The 18,669-nt window shown below is 53.7% G+C and overlaps 2 protein-coding genes across 3 annotated transcripts; one reads left to right on the forward strand and one right to left on the reverse strand.

Moving 5' to 3' along the window:
• The first annotated feature begins 2,614 nt into the window (after positions 1-2,614).
• LOC135282054 (neuritin-like) lies at positions 2,615-8,816 on the forward strand. Its single transcript, XM_064391545.1, has 3 exons — positions 2,615-2,780; positions 3,179-3,326; positions 5,877-8,816. Exons 1-3 carry the CDS (start codon positions 2,738-2,740, stop codon positions 6,100-6,102), a joined length of 417 nt encoding a protein of 138 aa, XP_064247615.1. The 5' UTR covers positions 2,615-2,737; the 3' UTR covers positions 6,103-8,816.
• Positions 8,817-9,918: 1,102 nt separating this feature from the next.
• On the reverse strand, positions 9,919-12,393 carry SYS1 (SYS1 golgi trafficking protein). 2 transcript variants are annotated; one of them, XM_064391543.1, is made up of 3 exons: positions 12,197-12,391; positions 11,519-11,586; positions 10,081-10,959 (listed from the first exon to the last, which is right to left on the reverse strand). In XM_064391543.1, exons 1-3 carry the CDS (start codon positions 12,356-12,358, stop codon positions 10,719-10,721), a joined length of 471 nt encoding a protein of 156 aa, XP_064247613.1. In that variant the 5' UTR covers positions 12,359-12,391; the 3' UTR covers positions 10,081-10,718. The 2 variants fall into 2 exon arrangements, with proteins under 2 accessions (XP_064247614.1, XP_064247613.1); XM_064391544.1 differs by lacking the exon at positions 11,519-11,586 and having other exon boundaries at positions 9,919-10,959; positions 12,197-12,393.
• Positions 12,394-18,669: the final 6,276 nt, after the last annotated feature.

The following is an 18,669-nucleotide window of genomic DNA, read 5'->3' on the forward strand; positions in this document are numbered from 1 at the left end:
ATCCCGAACCCCGCCGCGGGGACAGCACATGTGGGTGCTGCCCGTGCAGAGTGACACGTTCCCAGATCCCTCGCTGTCGTGGCCCCTTCATCCTGCCTTGCCGGGAGGGCGTTGGAAAAGCACTGATATCATCGGCACCGAGCCTGACTCATCCTGGCTCTTCAGCACAAGCCGTGCCGCTCAGCGGGGCACACATTTTATTCCAATTAAACCATTACAGGCAAGCCAGCTCTACATAATGATTTTTTTTTTTTTTTTTTTTTTTTTTTTTTTTTTTTTTTACTCCTAGCAAAGCGTGCCTGCCCCGGGCCAAAAGGTGAGAGGGGACAGAAGTGACGCTGGAGTCAGTGGAGAGTCTCCACTTCTGGTACGGAGCCCTAAGAATAAGTCTTGCCAGAAACCTGCAGGGTCTGTCTCGGCTGCCGCAGCGTCCCTGCCTCCCTTGTGCCTCCCGTGCGGGCTCTCGGCACGGTCTGGTGTCAGCAGCCCCCGCCCTTACCGCAAACACCCCGGTCACGAGCCCAGGTGGGAATGTCACCTCTTCTCCCCACGACACGGAGTCCAGCTCCTGCCAAAAGACCCCAGGGGGGGCAGCATCAAAGTGCCCCTGTCATGGTGAGAAAATGTAAGGTGACTTGTTCCTCCTGCCCTTCCTGCTCAGGTTTTTCCCGTTTATTAGAGGTTTGGGAGGTGAGTCAGGGAGCTGCGGGCTGAGGATGGAGCTGGGGAGGAATTGGCAGCTCAGGAAAAGGCAAACCAGTTCCAGGCACAGGTGAATCACTTGCTGGTGAAAATACATCTTATTCTCTGGGAGGCATGCGTGGATGGGGCTGGGAGTGAGCTGCAGCTTAACTCCATCAGAAAATTGTGGAGTCAAGAAAAAAACAAGGCAAGGCAAGGCTGCTTTTCCAGTAAATGAGGAGATACATTGCAAGGGAGCAGCCTGCAGCCGGCAGAGCTCCAGCAACCCGTGGTCCTGTGGCTCCCTTAAAAGGGGCGATTTTAGCCCGGGACAGCGGGGAGACAGAAAAGCCATAAACACCCTCAAAGGAATGTGGCTGCCGAGAAACGAGAATCTCCGCAGGCGAGGCGAGGCGGGGGGAGCCTGGATGGGGTTTGCACCAGCACTCCGTGCCTGGAGGCAGCCAGTTCCTTGGCCATGCCCTGTCCCGGGGGAAGACCCCCTGTCGCAGCGCTAACAGTCCCTGTGTGGTGCTGGGAGAGGCTCCTGCCAAGCCCCGGGGTGTGATGTCCCCACGTCCTCGGGCCCCATGCCATGCAGACATTCCTGCTTGCCAGCTGCTGGCACGAGAGCAGGTAGGGCTGGGAGGTGCTGTGCAGGCAGCAGGACACAGCCTCGGCCAAAGGAGGAGCAGGCAGGGCTGGAAGAGGGTGCCTGTCCCAGAGGAATTTCCTCTTCATCACATCCCACTTCTTTCAGGCAGCTGAGCTATTCTGCACAGACTTTGCTCTCGGTGCCATGGAGCAGCCCTGTGTGTCCTGGGGCATTGTGCAGGTTCTTGGGAACAGCCCTCGGGGCTGGCTTGTCCCTGCAGGTAGCTGTGGGCATGTGGTGACATCTCTGGGCCAGGCTCTCCCCTGCGTGTCCCAGGCTGGCAGCAAATGGAATGTGCCTGGCTGAAATGAACATTCTGCTTGATTTTCTTCCAAGGCTGATGAAGCACATGGCACTCATCTGTAAATAAATCTTTTTAAATGATCTTTTGCAAAGAAATAGTCTTTGGTTTTCACACCCCAGCTCTTTTTGCATTAGATTTGGGTACCTGCAGCTTGCAGAGTTGTAGTTTCCAATTGCTCTGGGTTCCCTGGGCTGGAGGTGTCTGGGTGTGGTGGCACAGCTGCCCCGGGGGTGAGGGTACCCGTGCACAGAGGGGTCCCACTTGTGAGGGTCCTGGTGCTAGTCATGTTCGTGGGCTGGTGCAAAGCAGTGTCCCCAAGAGCAAAGCTGTCACCAGCAAAGAGAGGGGTCTGACATCACCAGCCCCCACAGCAACACCACCAAAGCAGGCAGGAAACTTTCTGTTCCCCTTCCTGCTGGAGCCAAAGGGATTTCTGGAGTGAGAGCTGGGATCAAGCCACAGACATGCAAAATCCCAACTGATGCAGCCTTGGGAATTGCTGAGCCAGGGTCTGGGCAGAAGGTTTGGAGCTGTAGGTGCTGCTGTTTAGTCCTTTGACCCTTCAAACGCTCTGGGTTTTGCTTCCCACCCTTCATTGTGCTCTCCTGTGCTGTTCAAGAGACTCAAGCCAAGCGAAGAGTTCCTCGCCCTGCCCGGAATCCTGCTGCTGGCAGCGGGCACTGTCCCATGTCCCCGACTCGTGTCACACCTGGAGTGGGCAGCAGAGGCTGCGCTGGGCAGGGGGTGGGGGTCTCTGGGGTGAGGATGCCGGTCCCGGGGCGCCGGGGGCGCTGGTTCCTGGAGGTGGAAGCAGAGTGTGGGGAGGTGCAGGGCTGCGGGATCCCGGGGCTGCGGGGAGAGGGGCCGGGGTGCCCCTGGACGCTCGACAGCCTCGGCCCAGCCCCCTCCTTAATTAGCCGCGGCCGAAGCCGCTCATTAGCGGCGACTGGGGACGGGTGCCCTCCCCGCGGAGGCGGGAGGGAGGGGAGCGCTGCCAGCCCCGGTGGTGCGGGCACCGGCACCGGCACCGGCACCGGCACTGGCACAGGCACGGGCACCGGCAGCGGAGCGGGGCTGGAGCCGAGCCCGGCGGAGGGATGGGGCAGCGGCGGGGCCCGGCCGTGCTGCTCCTCGCCCTGGGTGAGGGGATGCCCGGGCGGGGGGAGCGGGCGGGGGGAGCGGGCGGTGTCCGGGGGGAGGCGGCGATGCGGCGATGTATCCCCTTCTTCCCTCCCTCTCTCCGTTCCTCCAGGCGGGGTCCGTGGGGCTCCCGCGGGCTGTCCTCCCCCGGTCGCTGTCCCCCGCCCCGGGCCGGGGTGCCGGTCCCGGGATGGCAGCCCGGGCCGACAGGGCTCGGGTCGCCCCGTGTCCGCCGGGCGCTGGGCAGACCCCGACAGGGCCGGGCACAGCCGGGGGCGGCGGGGGCTCGAGGCTGTCCCGCAGAGAAGGGGCCGCTCGCCCAGCCGGGGCACCCCGGGGCGGGGGTGGGCTCTGTCCCCAGAGGTGCCGGTGCTCACTTTGCCCCCCGGTGCTGGCAGGGCACCTGGCCGGGCTGCTGGCAGCGGGACCTGCCTGCGCCGACGCTTACCGCGGCCTCTCGGACTGCGTCCTCAAGCTGGGGGACAGCATGGCCACGTACGAGGAGGAGGAGGGCATCGAGCTGCAGGGGCTGCGCCGGGTCTGCAGGTGAGTCCGGTGCTGGCCAGCCTGGCTTCTGGCATTGTCCCTGTCCTCCCGAGCCCCGGCGTGCCTGCACACACGCATGTGCTCCACACCTCACTCCGGTTTCAGATTGACCCAGTGAGCTTCTTTTCTCCATCCATCCATCCATCCATCCATCCATCCATCCATCCATCCATCCATCCATCCATCCATCCATCTCCTACCTGTCTCCCACCGGAGTTTGTATCCCTGGTCCTTGGCAGCAGCTGCAGCCCCCAGCACTGGTCCCATCAGTCCCTGCATGCCCGCAGCCAGGAGCGGGGCTGGAGGGACCCGAGCCGCTCTGCACCCCAGGACAATGTCCCCTGGACCCCAGGTTTCAGGCAGTGCTCTGCCCCAGTGCCCAGCGCTGCCGGGAGCAGCCTGCACCGGCCACCACGTGCAGCCCAAGCCAAGCTTTCCCCCTCCCTGTCTACACCCTTCATCCTTCAGGCTTGGATTTGTCCCAGCCCTGGTTTGCCCGAGTTTGTAGTGATTCCCTCAGATATTGGGAAGTTGTTAACTTCAACAGAACTGAAGAAGAGGTGGGCAATGAGGGGTGGTGTTGGGTAGGTTTGGGGAAAGGTTCTCCTAAAAAGCAGATGAGGAGAAGCAGCAAGGTGGATGTAAAATGTTTGCAGAGATAAATGGAGGCAGCTTTGCATCTCCAGAGTGTGCTGTAGGGAATGAACAGGAGTTACGAGGAAATGCAGATAGCAATGAAGGGAAAACCCATGTGCCCGGGGGTGGTGGAAACCTGGCAGAGCAAGGTGGAGGGCTGAGTGCCCTGGGGTCGTGCTTTCTGAGCTGCTGGAAACCACCCTGCAGGCTGTGAGCTGCTCTGTATTCCCCCTTCTCCAGGACACAGCTTGGATCGGGATGAACAGCCTCTCTGGGGCCTGCCAGTGGGTGGGTTGAAATGGGAACTGCTCTGGTTTGGATAGAATTGATAATTTTTTGCTTGTTTGGGGTTTTATTAGTAGAGGCTTCTTGACCCCAGCAGTCAGCTTAGCCCAGCCCATGCTGCTGCTGGAGGAGCGATTCCTTTGCTAAAGCTCATGTGAAACGTGTGAGCTGAGTTTTTCCTGCAGCTCAGAGGCACAAGCCATCCCCAAACAGGTCCTGGGATCTTCCCTGGCAGGAAGCTGATGATGTCCCAGCTTTCTGCCAGGAAATATTTCTGAATTATTTACCTTTGGTGCTCAGCCTTATCCATGGCTGCTTGAAACCATTTCTGGAGCTGGTCCCCTCTCCAGGAGGGTGGGTGAGGGATGGACAGGGAGCCAGCAGCTGCTTGGGGGGCTGGTGGTGTCTCAGCTCGGTGTGCACTGCTGCCCCAGAGCCGGCCTGGCAAGGCACTTGCCAGCAGCCTGAGCAGATGGGGGCTGTGAAGGGTGAAAGGCTGGGAATTGCCACTCCAGCTGAAAGCAGATCCAGGCCAGAGCTGCTGTTCCCCTTCACCTTCCCGAGCTTGTGTTGCCTGAAGACAAGTCAGGTTTAACTCTTACCTGTCAGAGCTGCCTGCTGCTGCTGCAGGTCGGGAGCGAGCGCTGGAGGTTGCCAGGGTTGGCACCAGCTTTTCTCATTATCTGGGGACGTTTCTTCTGCCACAGTGACTCTGTTTAATGAACTCCCTCACAGCTGGCGTTCTGACGTAAGCCCGGGTCCAAGCAAGCAGAGTGCCCAGGTTTGCCTGTGTGCACAAAGTGTCATCTCCAGCACAGTGCACTCAGCCAGCACCGTGCTGTCCTTTACAGGTGCAGTGTCCCCTCTCAGCCAGCTGGACTGCATCCCCTTCCTGACAGGTGACATGTGTGCCTGGTGTGTTGGCAGACACGGGGAAGGTGTCAGAGCAGTTGCTCCTGTCCTCTAGACTCCTGTCTCCAGCTTGCAGGGAGCTGGGCATGGTGCCCAGCCCATGTGGGACAGGACAGCAGAGCAGTCCTGCTTTATTCCTGCAGGATCACGGGTTATCTTTGCCTGTTTCATCTTTTCCCTCTGGTAGTCTCCAAAACCTCTTTCCACTGAACAGCTTCTGCTTGTGAAAGTAATACCCAGCAGATACATGGAGATGATTCTAATGAGAACACAGTGAATAACTCCTCCTGCCCCTGCCCGTACCTCAGGAAAAGCTGAGACAGCCTGTGGGAGTTCTTGTCCTTCTCCGTGCTTTGTGCTCCCATGTGCCCTTGACTCTGCTTGGAGAAAGTGATGAATGAGATGTGCTGGGCCTTTGTTTGCAGCCTGTGTGAGATACTCAGGGAAACATTTGTTGATGGCAAATAATGGATTTTATTGACTTCCAGAGAAAAGGGGGAGGGGGAAAAGGAATAAATAATTTCAGTGTTTTGAGATTTGGAGTTTTAGCCAAGATGCTCTGGCAGATGATGGAGGGGATGAATAGTCTGGGAAACTTGCACAAAACACGAGGCTGTTGCTGCTCAGAGGGCAGGCTGAGGGCAGCAAGGCTCTCCCTGGCATCCCACACTGTGGGAGTGCAAAGGGACTGACAGTGTGGTGTCTCCCTGGCTGCAGGTATTGGGATGAATTCCACACCTGTGCCCTGACAGTGCTCTGGGACTGCCAGAAGGAAGCAGCAGCTGTTTGGGAGATGCTGAGAAGGGAGTCCCGAAAAAACAAATTTCAAGGCAGCTTGTTTGACCTCTGCAGCCCCAGCATGGCCCAAAGCTCTGCCTGGACCCACGTTCCCAACATTTCCATCCTCAGCATCCCCCTCATCGTCACTTGGCTGAACTTATAAACTGCAGCTCTGTGAGTACTCCAACTAAAGTGGTGGCAGTGCGTGGCGTGGCATCTTTCAGATCTATTTTCCAAACCTTTGAGGAATACACTGTGTGGAGCTCAGAAACTCCCAGCTCCATCCTGCGCCTGTGAGACATGGAAGAGCTTGGCAGCATCTCCAGGGTGTTGAAATTTCTCTGTAATTTGGAGTAACTCCTCTCCCCCTTCTGCCTCAAGGCACAGGCACAGATCTGGCTGTTGGGAGATTTGGGAACTTGTAAATACAGGGCACAGGATTTCGGGAGAAATGATAAATTTCTTCTGGAAAATGATGAATGCTGCATACTTCTGCACGCTTTCATGGCAACTGGAAGGAAACCTGTTTACTTTGCTGACTCTTTCCACCAGATCAACTCTCCAGGGTTTTGATTTGGACACTCAAAACAAGATGGGTGTTTTTCCCACTGCTCCATGAGGTGCAGGGGATGGTGTCTGTCCTGTCACAGGCTGAAGGGAAACCTTACTGCCCTGAACTGGCCTTTCTTCTTTGAGGACGTGGTAAAACCCCTGCTGAACAATAATCACAGTTGCATGACTTCTCTTGCACACATCTGAATTCCTGAATTCTGTGTTATGCATAAATCCCTTTTCTATGGACAGAGGTGAAAAATATTTGGGAGGAGAGGGAGTATCAAACTAGGAGGATAAAAGGGATTTATAGCAACTCTTCTGCTTTAAAGCTTTCCCCAAGGTACCTGTAAGCAGCTGTGGGTAGAAGTGTGTAATTCCAGAGTATTAAAGCTTGTTGTAGAGCCAACAGCATGGCAGAAGTTATTTGTCCTGGCTCTTACTCGACAGCAGAGTCTCCTCCTGTCTCCTTTGTGGCTCAGAGTGTTGTCAGTTTTGCAGCCTCAGTACAAGCATGGAAGTATTTGGAACAGAGGTGTTTGCAAGTGGTTTCTGAGTATGTTGGAGAAACACAAGAACATTACTGGTTAGCCCAAGGCAGTCTGTGTTCTAAGGATGCTGGTGGATCTCTGTGCCCTGCCTGGCTGCACAGGGCCATGGGGTGTGTGCTCAGTGTGAGCAGGGGAACCAGGGCCCTGCTAACTCCACAGATCCCACCAGATGCATTCCAGGCACTGGGCAAGCCTCTAGAGCAAAGGATCTTAGTCCTAACACTGGTGTTGAGTCATGCAGCTTTCCTCTGGCATTCACATGTTCTTCCTCTTACTTCACTATCCCTCAACCCCCTGCTCCTGCAGCAGCAGCAGCAGATAATGAAGAAAATGGAGCAAATTCCAAGAAATAAGCCAGGGCAGAGCAGCTGGTGTTCAGACAGCACTTCAGTGCACAAGTTGTTACTTATGTATTCAGTACTCAGCATCTGGGGCACAAAGCCTTAGGGTGAGCAGTGGAGAAAGGTAATTCAGAGCATGGTAAAACCTGGAGTGAACCACTCCGATTCAGCTTCACTTCTTTCTTTGTACTCCACACCAACAGCACTGTTTTTTCTCTGATTCTGTTCCCCCCTCCCCTGTTAACTTTAGTGGCTGGGGAAATCTGAAGCAGGGGAGTCATGTACAACCAAGGCTGGAGTATGAATCCCGTACCTGTTCTTTGTTTAGAACAACTGTTTAATGCCATTAGGAAAAGAAGTAAGCACAGCCCCATAAAATCTCACAACCATTGCCTTCTCTTTGAATTTGGCAATTCCTCTCTTGAAATTTTCTACATTAAAATAGCTTTGGGGAAAGGAAAGGTAAAAGAATCAGATGGGCAAGAAATCTTTTTGCAAAACCATGGATGCACATGGATGATTGTCACTGTCTCTGAGAAGAACAGGTCTTGGGACATATCTTCCCTGGAAGCAAATCCCTCAACTATTGCACACAAAAAAAACCCCAAAGATTCATTAAGAAACAAAGACCATCTGCCACTGTTCTGGTATGGAGCAGCAGATTTTTTTTTTGTAAGCCAAAGGTGCTTCTAAATCTGACTGAAAGCATGTGAGAGAAAACTAGGTCTCACAGTATGGGAGTGATGAGTTTCCTCAATCAGTATTTCATTTTTAGCAGAACTTCCTCTATGACTAGGACAATTAAAGTAGAAGTCCTTAAAAAAAAAAAAAAAAGGTAATACACGGGTTCATTTCTCCTAGGCAGTCAGCAGCCTTTCAGAAAGATTTCTGATCCTACAGCACACTTCATGGTGCTGCAGTGCAGCTCCTGGGATGTCCTGCAGCCTCAGTGTTAAAGCCCCATTTGTCAAGGATTCTTCTCATGGCTTTGCTGTGAGTTTCTCCAGATACAAAGCTGTCCCCAGATTTCTGCCCCCAGGGAAGCTGCTGAAGCTGTTCCAGCATATCTTGTGTATTCAAAAAGAAATGGGTTAAATGTTCCTCAGTCCAAAGTCTCCACCTTTGCTCTTGCAGGGGAACAAAGGTGGCAGCCCTGTTAATACAGACCCACAGCAACTCTGGGAGCAGCTGGAAGAACGTGGCTTTGTCTCCTTGCTCTCAGATTCACTGTAATTAATCCTCACTCCTGCTTGCCTCAAGAACAGCCCTGAACACAGGAGTTCACACCAGGCTTTGGTGTGGTATTAAGCCTTGAAGTAAACCTGCAAGCTTTCCCTGTCCCTGCAGGACTGGGATGTTCTTTCTCAAGAATAGCACCAAGAAGCAGCAGAGGACAAAATGACCCTGCAGGAGTCTTAAAACATGACTAACAGCACGGCAGTTCTCGTCACCCCGAGGCAGCACTGCCCTCTGCTCCACCCCTGACCCAGCCACGGCACACTCCCTGCTCCTTTCTGAGGCAGACACTGGCACCTACTGGAGACCAGTTTGTATCCAGGCTGAGGGGACTGGGAGAAAGGCAAGTGTCCTCGTACGTGAAAAATGAGCAGCTTTTGAGAAGGGCTGGACTGTCTTGCTGCAGGGGCAGCCCTGGGAAGTGACCTCGGGGTGGCCTCCAGGCTGGCTCCTGCCCAGAGAAACATTTCTGTAAACTCTTCCCTCTGAAAGGCTGCTGCTGTTTGAAACTCTGCTTACAGGGGCTTTGGTCAGGAAGGGCTCCTGGTGAAATCCCCCAGTATAAAAAGTGCAGGTTACGTTTGTTTAGACAGAAATCCTCCTCTGGAGACCTGCTGAGTATGTAAAGCAGCAGGATGTCATCCTGCCCCCATTTACAGTGTCTGAGTGGGAGAGCAGGGACTGAAATACAGCTCAGCTGCCCAGTAACAGAACTCTAAAGAGCAGCTTCAGGGAGTTTATCAGTCTGACACCGTCCCACCACTTTTCAACAAACTGAATTAGCAAACTATTTATGCAAATTAAAACTTACAAATATTAACATACAAAGGGAAGTTACTGCTGCAAGATGCTACACAGGAGAAAAATCTGTCTCCAGACCTGGCTTTGCCCTTGTTTGGGGTTACACGTGGCCACCCCTCAGTGGAAACCAGGCAGGGTGTGGGGCTGCTTGCTTGGCCTGTTGGATCTGGAGGAATCACCCAGCTCTGGACCCTCAGCAGTAAGGGGATGTACCTGCCTGGTGAAGTTTATTTGAAGAACCTCTAAATATTCAAGAAATAACAAGTCTCTTGCTTAACATCACCTCTACCAGGCAAGACCTGTTGCTGGACTGCTGAAGCCTGATGGGAAAGCCCATCCAAGGGGGAAGAGCATCATGGCTGCAGGACACTTCTGCAGGATTCCCCAGGGCAGCTCCAGGCTCAGGCTGGACATGTGGAGATCCTGGACTGCTGACACTCCCTCTGAAGTGGGGTTATGCCAGCTGACTTCCCAAGACAGCACTCAATGATGCCTTCCTTTCAGAGCAGAGGTATGAAATGTTTATTGTAGGAAATCTGATGTGCCCCAGACAGTGGGCACCTCACAGCCAAGTGTTTTCTGGCTGCATCCTTCTGTTGCCATGATACAGACACTCTGGTATTTCTTGAAGTGCTCAGCTTCCCAGGAGAGCCGTAACACTCACAGCAACATTATATTTTTATTATTACAAAAGATTTCTTCAGCAAACTGCTGTCTGTCACCTCTATGTATCAAACATGGAAACGGCAAACAAACCCATCTAACGTTACAGGTTATTATTTAGTGTCTCAGCTGGTGATTCAGGTAAGTACAACTATTTTCTTTCTCCCCATCCATTCACTTCCTTGACTCTTTCCCAGGCAAAGCCCAAAGAAGTCACAGATTGGAAGCAGCAGCTCCCAGCCCCACTGCTCACCGTGCCAGCTCCAGCAAGAAGAGCTGACCATTGTGTCACCCGTTCAGGGCACTCCCACATCGTTCAATTCCAAATGCTCCTCACACACCGAGTTTTGCTACCTGGCTTTTAACAGTCTCATGAGCGAAGAGTTTAAGGGCACACTCTCCATCCAGTCATATTAATCCTTTGTGTTAACAAAATAAACATCTGCTCCTCCCCCGCTGTCAGCCGATGCCAGAGGAGACGCTCACACTCATGCAGTCACCGAGGTCCGAAAGAAAAAAAACCATAAAGTCTAAACAGACCTGCTGTGCTTCTCGAGGGGTGGTTCTGAGGCATTGGATGCATTGTGCTGGGAACAATGACCAAACGCAGCGTGTGGCTGCCAGAGGCAGTCAGTCTACACGTTGGACTTGGGGGCGGAGTTGAGGGGGATTTCCCGGAGCTCTATTCTCATGCACAGGTACTCCCCGATGGCCGCCATCAGCGCCGTGCACACGATGTGCACCAGCCACCACGTCAGCGTCGAGGGGAAGCGCGAGTTGTAGATCCAGCAGCCCAGCAGGTGGAAGAAGTGAACGGTGACGGTGAAATCCAGGCACTGCTTCCCTCGGCGGATGAAGTACAGCAAGCCCAGAGCACTGCAAAGCAAAGGCAAGGGGTCACTGAGCTGCACCAGGCCTATGGGAAAGGTGCTGCAGCAAGAGCTATCAGCAGCTGTCAGTGCTCATTATGCAGTGCGTTTAAAACTTCTTCAAATATTTCAAGAATGGGTTGTGTCTGACCTCTCTCCTGGCTGCTGCAGCAAGACTTGCAGGCTTACAGCTTTTTAATTACATGACGGCAGGAAAATTAGATTTTAGTGCTGAGAACAGGCAAGAATTTATAGACTATCTCCTAATACATTAGTGTTTATAGACCAGTGTTTGCTGAGATCCATTAATTCTAACTTTTAGTAAAATCTCCCACAAAAGCACATCTCATTCCCAGCTGGGAAACTGAGGCAGTGAAGTGAAGTGACATTACTTTTCCAGGTTCTAGAAAGTCAGCAGTTCCCCACTGCCCTCGGCAGACATGCTTAAGAAGGCACAGGGGTTTTGGGAGATGTTTGGAGAGAGGCAGTACACCACACTGAATTCTATTACAGCTTAATGGTACGAAAGGACAAGATGCAGGTGCTCCAGCTAGCTGCAGACTTACCAGGTGAGTGCATTGAGGATGAAAGCCATCATGGAGAGCCTCCCCGGCGGGGTTGAGAAGCCTAAAATCTACATGGGACTATTAGTAGGAACCCGCGGCACAGATCACAGCCCGAGTCTCCCGTGGCACAGGGATCAGGATCTACGGGAGGAGCTGGACATGTCTGTCTGTCTGTCTGTCTGGGGGCAGCTACGGGAAAGGGAAAGGTCTGGTTCTGTGCTGAGGGGAACAGCCTAAGCTGGGGGTGGAGGGTGTGCGTGCACAGTGGGGCTGTTCCTAGGGCCAGGGGAGCTGTCTCTATGCCGGAGTACCTCTAAAGGGTGTCTCTATCAGGGGTGTCACCCACAGAGCGAGGTGCTGCCTCTCCACAGGGCCACCACCTGCACAGGGCGACTGTCCCTATGTAAGGGCTACCTCCCACCATGCTCCGAAGGGCAGTCCTAGCCCGGGCACCTCCTGTTCAGAGGGGCGGCTTTGCCTCCACACCGGGGCACCCACACAGGACAGAGGTCAGCACTGGGGGCTGCTACACCGGGGTGCTCCCCGGGCGGGGGCTGTCCCTATCAGCGGGAATGCCCACACGGCAGCGGGCTCCGTCTCCCTCAGGAGAGCCCCAGCAAATCCCCCCGCTCCTCCAGCGGCCTATGCCCGCGGCGGCGTCCCGGGCCGCGCCCTCACCTCGTCGCTGAACATCTGCTGGAGGGAGGGCCCGGTGCTGCCCAGGGTGCCGAGGAGGGCGAGCCAGAGCCCGAGCGAGCTGTAGTATCCCGCCTGCAGCAGCACCATCTGCGCCACGATCAGCGCGGGGTCCCACACGTAGCTGCGGAACTGCGCCGCCATCGCCCGCCCGCCGCCCGCCACGGAAGTGCGGCCGCCGCCGCGCCAGGGCGCCCCCTGGCGGGCGGGAGGACCCGCTGCTGCCCCGAGACCCGCCCGCGGCCCCGGCCCCGCTGGATCCCGATCCTGATCCCGATCCCGCTGGATCCCGGCCCCGCTGGATCCCGATCCTGATCCCGCTGGATCCCGGCCCCGCTGGATCCCGATCCTGATCCCGCTGGATCCCGGCCCCGCTGGATCCCGATCCTGATCCCGATCCCGCTGGATCCCGGCCCCGCTGGATCCCGATCCTGATCCCGATCCCGCTGGATCCCGGCCCCGCTGGATCCCGATCCTGATCCTGATCCCGCTGGATCCCGACCTCGCTGGATCCCGATCCTGATCCTGATCCCGCTGGATCCCGATCCCGACCCCACTGGATCCTGACCCGCTGGATCCCGATCCCGATCCCGCTGGATCCCGACCCCCCTGGATCCCGATCCTGATCCTGATCCCGCTGGATCCCGATCCCGACCCTGCTGGATCCCGACCCCGCTGGATCCCAATCCTGATCCTGATCCCGCTGGATCCCAATCCCGACCCCGCTGGATCCCGACCCCGCTGGATCCCGATCCCGACCCCGCTGGATCCTGATCCCGGCCCCGCTGGATCCCGGCCCCGCTGGATCCCGATCCTGACCCCGCTAGATCCCGATCCTGACCCTGGTCGATCCCGATCCCAACCCCGCCAGATCCCGATCCTGCTGGATCCCGATCCTGACCCCGCCCTGCTCGATCCTGACCCCGCTTATCCCCATCCAGACCCCCGCCCTCTGCCCCGACCCCGCTTGATCCCAATCCCGACCCCGCTCTATCCCGACCCTGCTCAACCCCGATCCCGACCCTGCTTGATCCCAATCCCGACCCCCGCCCACTGCCCCCGAGCCGGCTCCCTCCGTGCCCGGTGTCCGTCCCAGCCCTGTCCCTGCCCCGGGTCGGTGCCTTCAGTAACGTGGATAAAAGCAGCTAACAGACCAGAGCCCCTGGTGCTCCCGTCCCTCTGTGATCCCCTCGGTGTGGTGGCCTCAGCGAGCCGTGTCTGCTTGGCTTCAGGTGTGGGAATTGGCGCTGTGTGAACAGTGAAATTCCCAAGGTTTTGTGGGGCAGCAGAGGATTTTGGAGAAGAGGCTTCCCCCGCTGCTGCCCCTGCCCATCTGCCCTGGTGTCAGTGTGTTCAGTAACTTGGCCGAGCAGCCCTTGCTAAAGACACAAATACCAACCATACAAGAAATTATTGTCCCCGGGTATTTCCTTTCATTTCCAGGCCAGTTCCTGTAGGCGCCGAGGCTGCTGGCAGCTGCTGCCCAGCTGTGCTCATTTCAGCTCTAGGCCATCGGGATGTTGTTCTGAGTCCTGCTGTGCCCTGGCAGCACCTTTCTGTTCCAGGGCTGGGTTGGCTTCTTTTGGGAGGTTTCTTCTGATACGTGCTGATTTCTTCTATGTAGCCTCATGAAATGGCCAGGAGCCAGACACCCTCATCCTCACTGTACCCCTTCTGTGATCAGCTCCTGGCTGCTGGGGCTTGTTGTGAGCCATCCTTGCTTGGCTTCAGGTACAAGAATTGTCACTGACTTAAGAGCAAAATCCCCAAGGCTGTGTGGGACAACTGGAGATAAAATCTTTGCTGGAAAAAGGAGAGGAGGCACCCCCAGGCTGTTTCGGTTTTCACCTGGAAAAGAGGGGAGAAGGAATAAAAAGGGGAATCCAGGTTCTGAGGGAGGTGGTAGGCTCACATCAGTGTGGGTGTGGAATATGCTGGCTATGGGAACACAGATTATGATCTCTGACAGGCTCTCATGACGTTTTTTCCATGCCTCTTATGGGAAGTTCCCTATGCAGCTCTGCTGTATGTTTTCCTTTCCTCATTCTGTGAATTTCTGTGCTGAGCCAGGTTTGACACATTTTGTTCCCTGTTCCCGGCTCATCTCCCAGGAAAGATTGTGCAAGGCAGAGGCACATGTCTGATGGACGTGGGCCACTACTGCTGAGTTCTCACTTAGGCCTTTGGAGAATTTATTTTTGCAGAAGCTCCAGCCTCAGCCAGTGCAGAAATGAACAGGGGAAAATCCCAGCCTTGTCAGTGCTGCCTGCTGCTAACACGTTGCTGGGCATAAATTGTGAGCCCTGACACTTCCTCTGTTGGTAGAAATTGGTTTCCTTTCCTGAAATCTGCTGTGTTTGGCTCTCAGAGACAGGCAAGCCATCACTTAGACATTAATTCTCACTTACCTATTTCTTTTATAGTCCCTCATAGGACTAACTTTCCTTTGCCAGCAAAAATTTTGTCAGTTCAGACAAAGCTGACTAAAACTCCAAGCTAGTGTAAGGTAGGTATCATTGCTGGGTATCTTTCCACAGCCAAATATCTGACTTATCCAAAAGTCCACGCTGTCACACGATACAAGCCGGTGTTTTGGGAGGTGTTGACTTGAATTGCTTTGGAATTTGAGGCTCCTCCCTGCTTGGTTGCTGCCCTTGTGACCGAAGGTGTGGAATAGCCACAGCAGCAGCGGAGCCTGAGGTGTGATTTAGGCTCCCTGCTGCCCTGGACAGGCAGAGTACCCATATGGACAGGGGAGGGCACACAGGCATTTGTGCTGTGACTCAACTGCAGCCCCCTTTGTGAACTTGTTTCCTGTCTGACTTTGTGACAGCGTCTTTCATGGTCATGTTTGTTTGTTCCTGCTCCTGATTTGGCTCTGTCTCCTCTCCAGGCTGCTCCGGCATAGGGGACTGTGTCCTTCTCCTGGAAAAGAGGGTGTTCTCCCCATGGGGCACCTTGCCCCCCTCTCCTGCTCTGAATAAGGCTTAAAGTGGACCTGGAAAGCAAACAGTATTGGGGAATTAAACAGCCGTCTTAATTTCTCTTTTCTTCCGCTTTTGTTTAAACAAAAAGTTGGAGACAGCTGTGGAGGAAGCGTGTTAAAGAGGAAAAGGATGTTGAAACACAAAGACCATGATTTCTAGGGTGCCACAGTGGGTGCTGCTTGCCTGATTTCTGGTTAGAATGTCCTTTTTAAGCAGTGACTGTTCTGTGCGTGCCACCTGCGTGTTGTGAAGAGAGCAGGTGGAAGGAGAAGTGATACGCGCAGGACGCAGCTGATGACTTGAGGGTGTACCCAGATCACATGAAACTATTGTGGCCATTTCTTTATCAGGAGCGTAGGAAAAGAATACCCTATTTAGCTACAGATTCCTTACATAAAAAATAGCTGTCTAGGAGGGTACTGTTTTCCTCCCCAGGAATCACAGCCTAAAACAGGAAGCTGTTTATTTAGGTGGTCGGTGTTTTACCAGCTGCTGTACAAAGGGCAGTGCTGTCTGAATGACCTTTGCTGGGGTCATTTCCCTCTTGACTGGAAGGTAGGAGTTGTGCTAAGGTCACCTTTGCTAAAGGGACAGCAAGGCTAAGAGCACACATTTCCAGAATAATTCAACATTAAGTGGCTCAAACCACGGGATGAGAGTTTTTAGTCACTCCTCTTCCTCCACCCACATGGTGTGCAGGTGTGTTTTTCCAAGGAGTTCAGTGTAGTGAATGGACTTTGGAAATTGGGAGTTTTAAAAACTCTACTTAAGGTTTCTTTTTGCTTGAGAATCCTGCTCTAAGCTATTTTTAAAAATTTGCCTTTAGGAACTGTGCTGAGCTTGGCTGGAGAATCTCTTCCTGATTAGTACAACAGAATTTATGATCGAGTTGTTCAAAGGGCCTTGTGTGTGGTCTTCTCAAGACTATCTAGACATTTCTTGGTGTGCCATGTAAAAGTGTGAGTCCCTTCACCCTCCAAATGTGTTGCATTTGGACACTCCATTCCACTTCCAGCAAGTTTGTGTTGTGTTGGTAACTGACAGCTGTTTATTTTGATTTTCAGCATGAGTGTTAGGTAATCCTTCACCGTTGAGCACTAGGTTAGGAACAATGGTGGCCAGCCTGTTGTTTCTCTGCCAACTGTATTTTTTTTATGTGGAGAATGCAACTGACACACCTGGAATGTGAGAATTCATTGCCCAGAACAAATGTGTTTCTCAACACGCATTTTATTTTGCTTCTGCTTCTCTCCCTTGTGGTGAAGTTTCAGGAAAGGACATTTCAGTGGTGCATTTTTGCTCTCTGGGCCCATTTGTCCTGTTGCTGTCTCAGAGTGTCACATACCCATGGATTTTCTACATTATTCCAGAGAGGACAATGTCAGCGTCTTGAAAGGAAACACTTGAAGGGCAAAATGAAGGCAGATGTTTTATGGCCATGAGTTTAGAATCATATTATGATTTTTTTATGACTGCATTTCCTCTTATTCTCTTGAGATGCAGTCACAGAATGTTTCTGTGTGTATGAGGAAGGGAGGTGGGTCTACACAATGCACTTTAAAAATGTCATCAGTAAAGTTACAGGAATTTGTTTTCAAGGTTGAAAAGTACATTAGGGTTTAGTTTAATTTTCTCTTCTGTTTCCAGAAGCCCAAGATCAGTTTGCATGAAGGATTGTGCATGCAGATGTGAGATGGATGGACAATGTGTGTGGTCCCCAGGCCAGGTAGACTGACTCCTCTCCATCCTATCACAAAGAACTTCCCTGGGAGGGAAAACACTGTCCTGTGCCTGCAAGGGGATTTTTTGGTGGAAGAGGTACGTGTTGAGGGGTGTGATTGCCAGGAGCTCGGCATATTGTGCTTGTCTGGAGAGGAAGTTAACAGGTGAGTGAGCAGTATTTGCAGCCACAATACAGAAAGCTGGTTTTGAAAGCATCTTTGTGGTGGCTGCTTTACCTGGAAGGATGTGTAGAGAGGTCATGGCCACATGCACACAAATACAGGTGGCATTTAGAGGGTTCAGGGGCATGGAGTACTTCTGGCCACCTTGTGCTGCTGAGGCTGTCTGTGTCTGGCAGATGCCATGGTATGGACCACTCTTTGCACATTTGACCCAATCTGTGTGCTCCTGTTCCTCACCATCTACTGCTCCCCACCTCTGCTGAGTGTCCAGAGTTGGACATTTATGGGAGCTGGGCTCCCTGGCTGCACCAGCAGTGATTTTTATCAGTTCCTCTGTGTGACGAAGTCAGGGTAATAAGGAAGGGTAGTAACCCAGCACAAATCCCTCCCTCATGGCCTTGGATGCTGAGGTGAACGAAAGGGTTAGTGACACATGGCTGTCCTGAGCAGAGCAGGTCAGCAAGCTCCCCCACAGCCTGTTCCAGGCTGGCTCCTACCATTACCCACATGTGTGCTGGGTTCAGATCTTAGCTACTTTTTTAAGCCCTGAGCAGTGCTCCTTGTCACTTCGCATTACGCCGCCAGGCTCCACAGCCAGCTCAGCACAGATCCCTCCTGCCAGCGGTCATGTGCCTAGGCACAGTCCTAGCAAACACTGAGGACACATCTGGATCTCAGCTCACACCCTCTGAAGCTGTTTATTCCCAAAGGAACCGGCAGTTGGAAAAGCTGCTTCACCTTAGGGATCTTTTTGGTTGGAGGGGGACAGGGGGAAGGCTACAAATTCTCCCAGGTAATGTTGTAGTGCTGGAGGAGGCTGAGAACCAGACCAGAGGGGAGCTGGCATGCATACCTGGCAGGTGGGATCATGGCACATATGCATTGCTTCCCTGTTAACAAAATATTTTATTCTCTACAAACTAGAGAAAACCTGCTGGAAACCCAAGTGAAACGTTGATGTGGCTGCAGCACGAGCACGGGGCTGTAGTGCTATGGTGTTTTCAGGTGACCCTCGGGTTAAGGGGCTGGAATAGATATTGCCAAGCAAATTCTTATGGTCAGGCAAAATTACTAATATGAGAAGAGAAACGGAAATAGTTAAACTGTGCTGCTGGGTTTTTCCGCCTTCTTTATCAGTGTGGGTTTTTGCGCTCGCCGCTTACTTAGAAGAATGAGGGAGCGGTTTCGTGTTCCATCCCCGAGTGATGCAAGAGCCGCCGGGTAACCGCGGCGGCGACACGCTGCCAGGGACAGGGTTTTCTGTAAATGTGACACCGTCACTTGTGGAATGCTGCAAAAGCGGACGCTGGGTGCCCGCTCCCCCCACTTTCTCTTTTCCTCTTTCTTACCCCCAATTTCCCTTCCTTTTTTTTTCCTTTCCCCCCGTTTTCACTTCTTCTCCCCCTTTCGCTTTCCCTCCCCATTTTCACTTCCCCCTCCCCTTTCCCATCCTTTTCCTGCTTTCGTTTTCTCCTGACCTCTTTCTCCCTCCCTTCCCCACCTTCCCTGCCTTTCCCCCCCTCCCCCCCCTTTTCCTCTCCCTTTCCCCTTTCCCTCCGCTCCC

The sequence above is a fragment of the Passer domesticus genome, chromosome 16 (assembly GCF_036417665.1).
Source record: "Passer domesticus isolate bPasDom1 chromosome 16, bPasDom1.hap1, whole genome shotgun sequence".
NCBI classification, from domain to species: Eukaryota; Metazoa; Chordata; class Aves; order Passeriformes; family Passeridae; genus Passer; species Passer domesticus.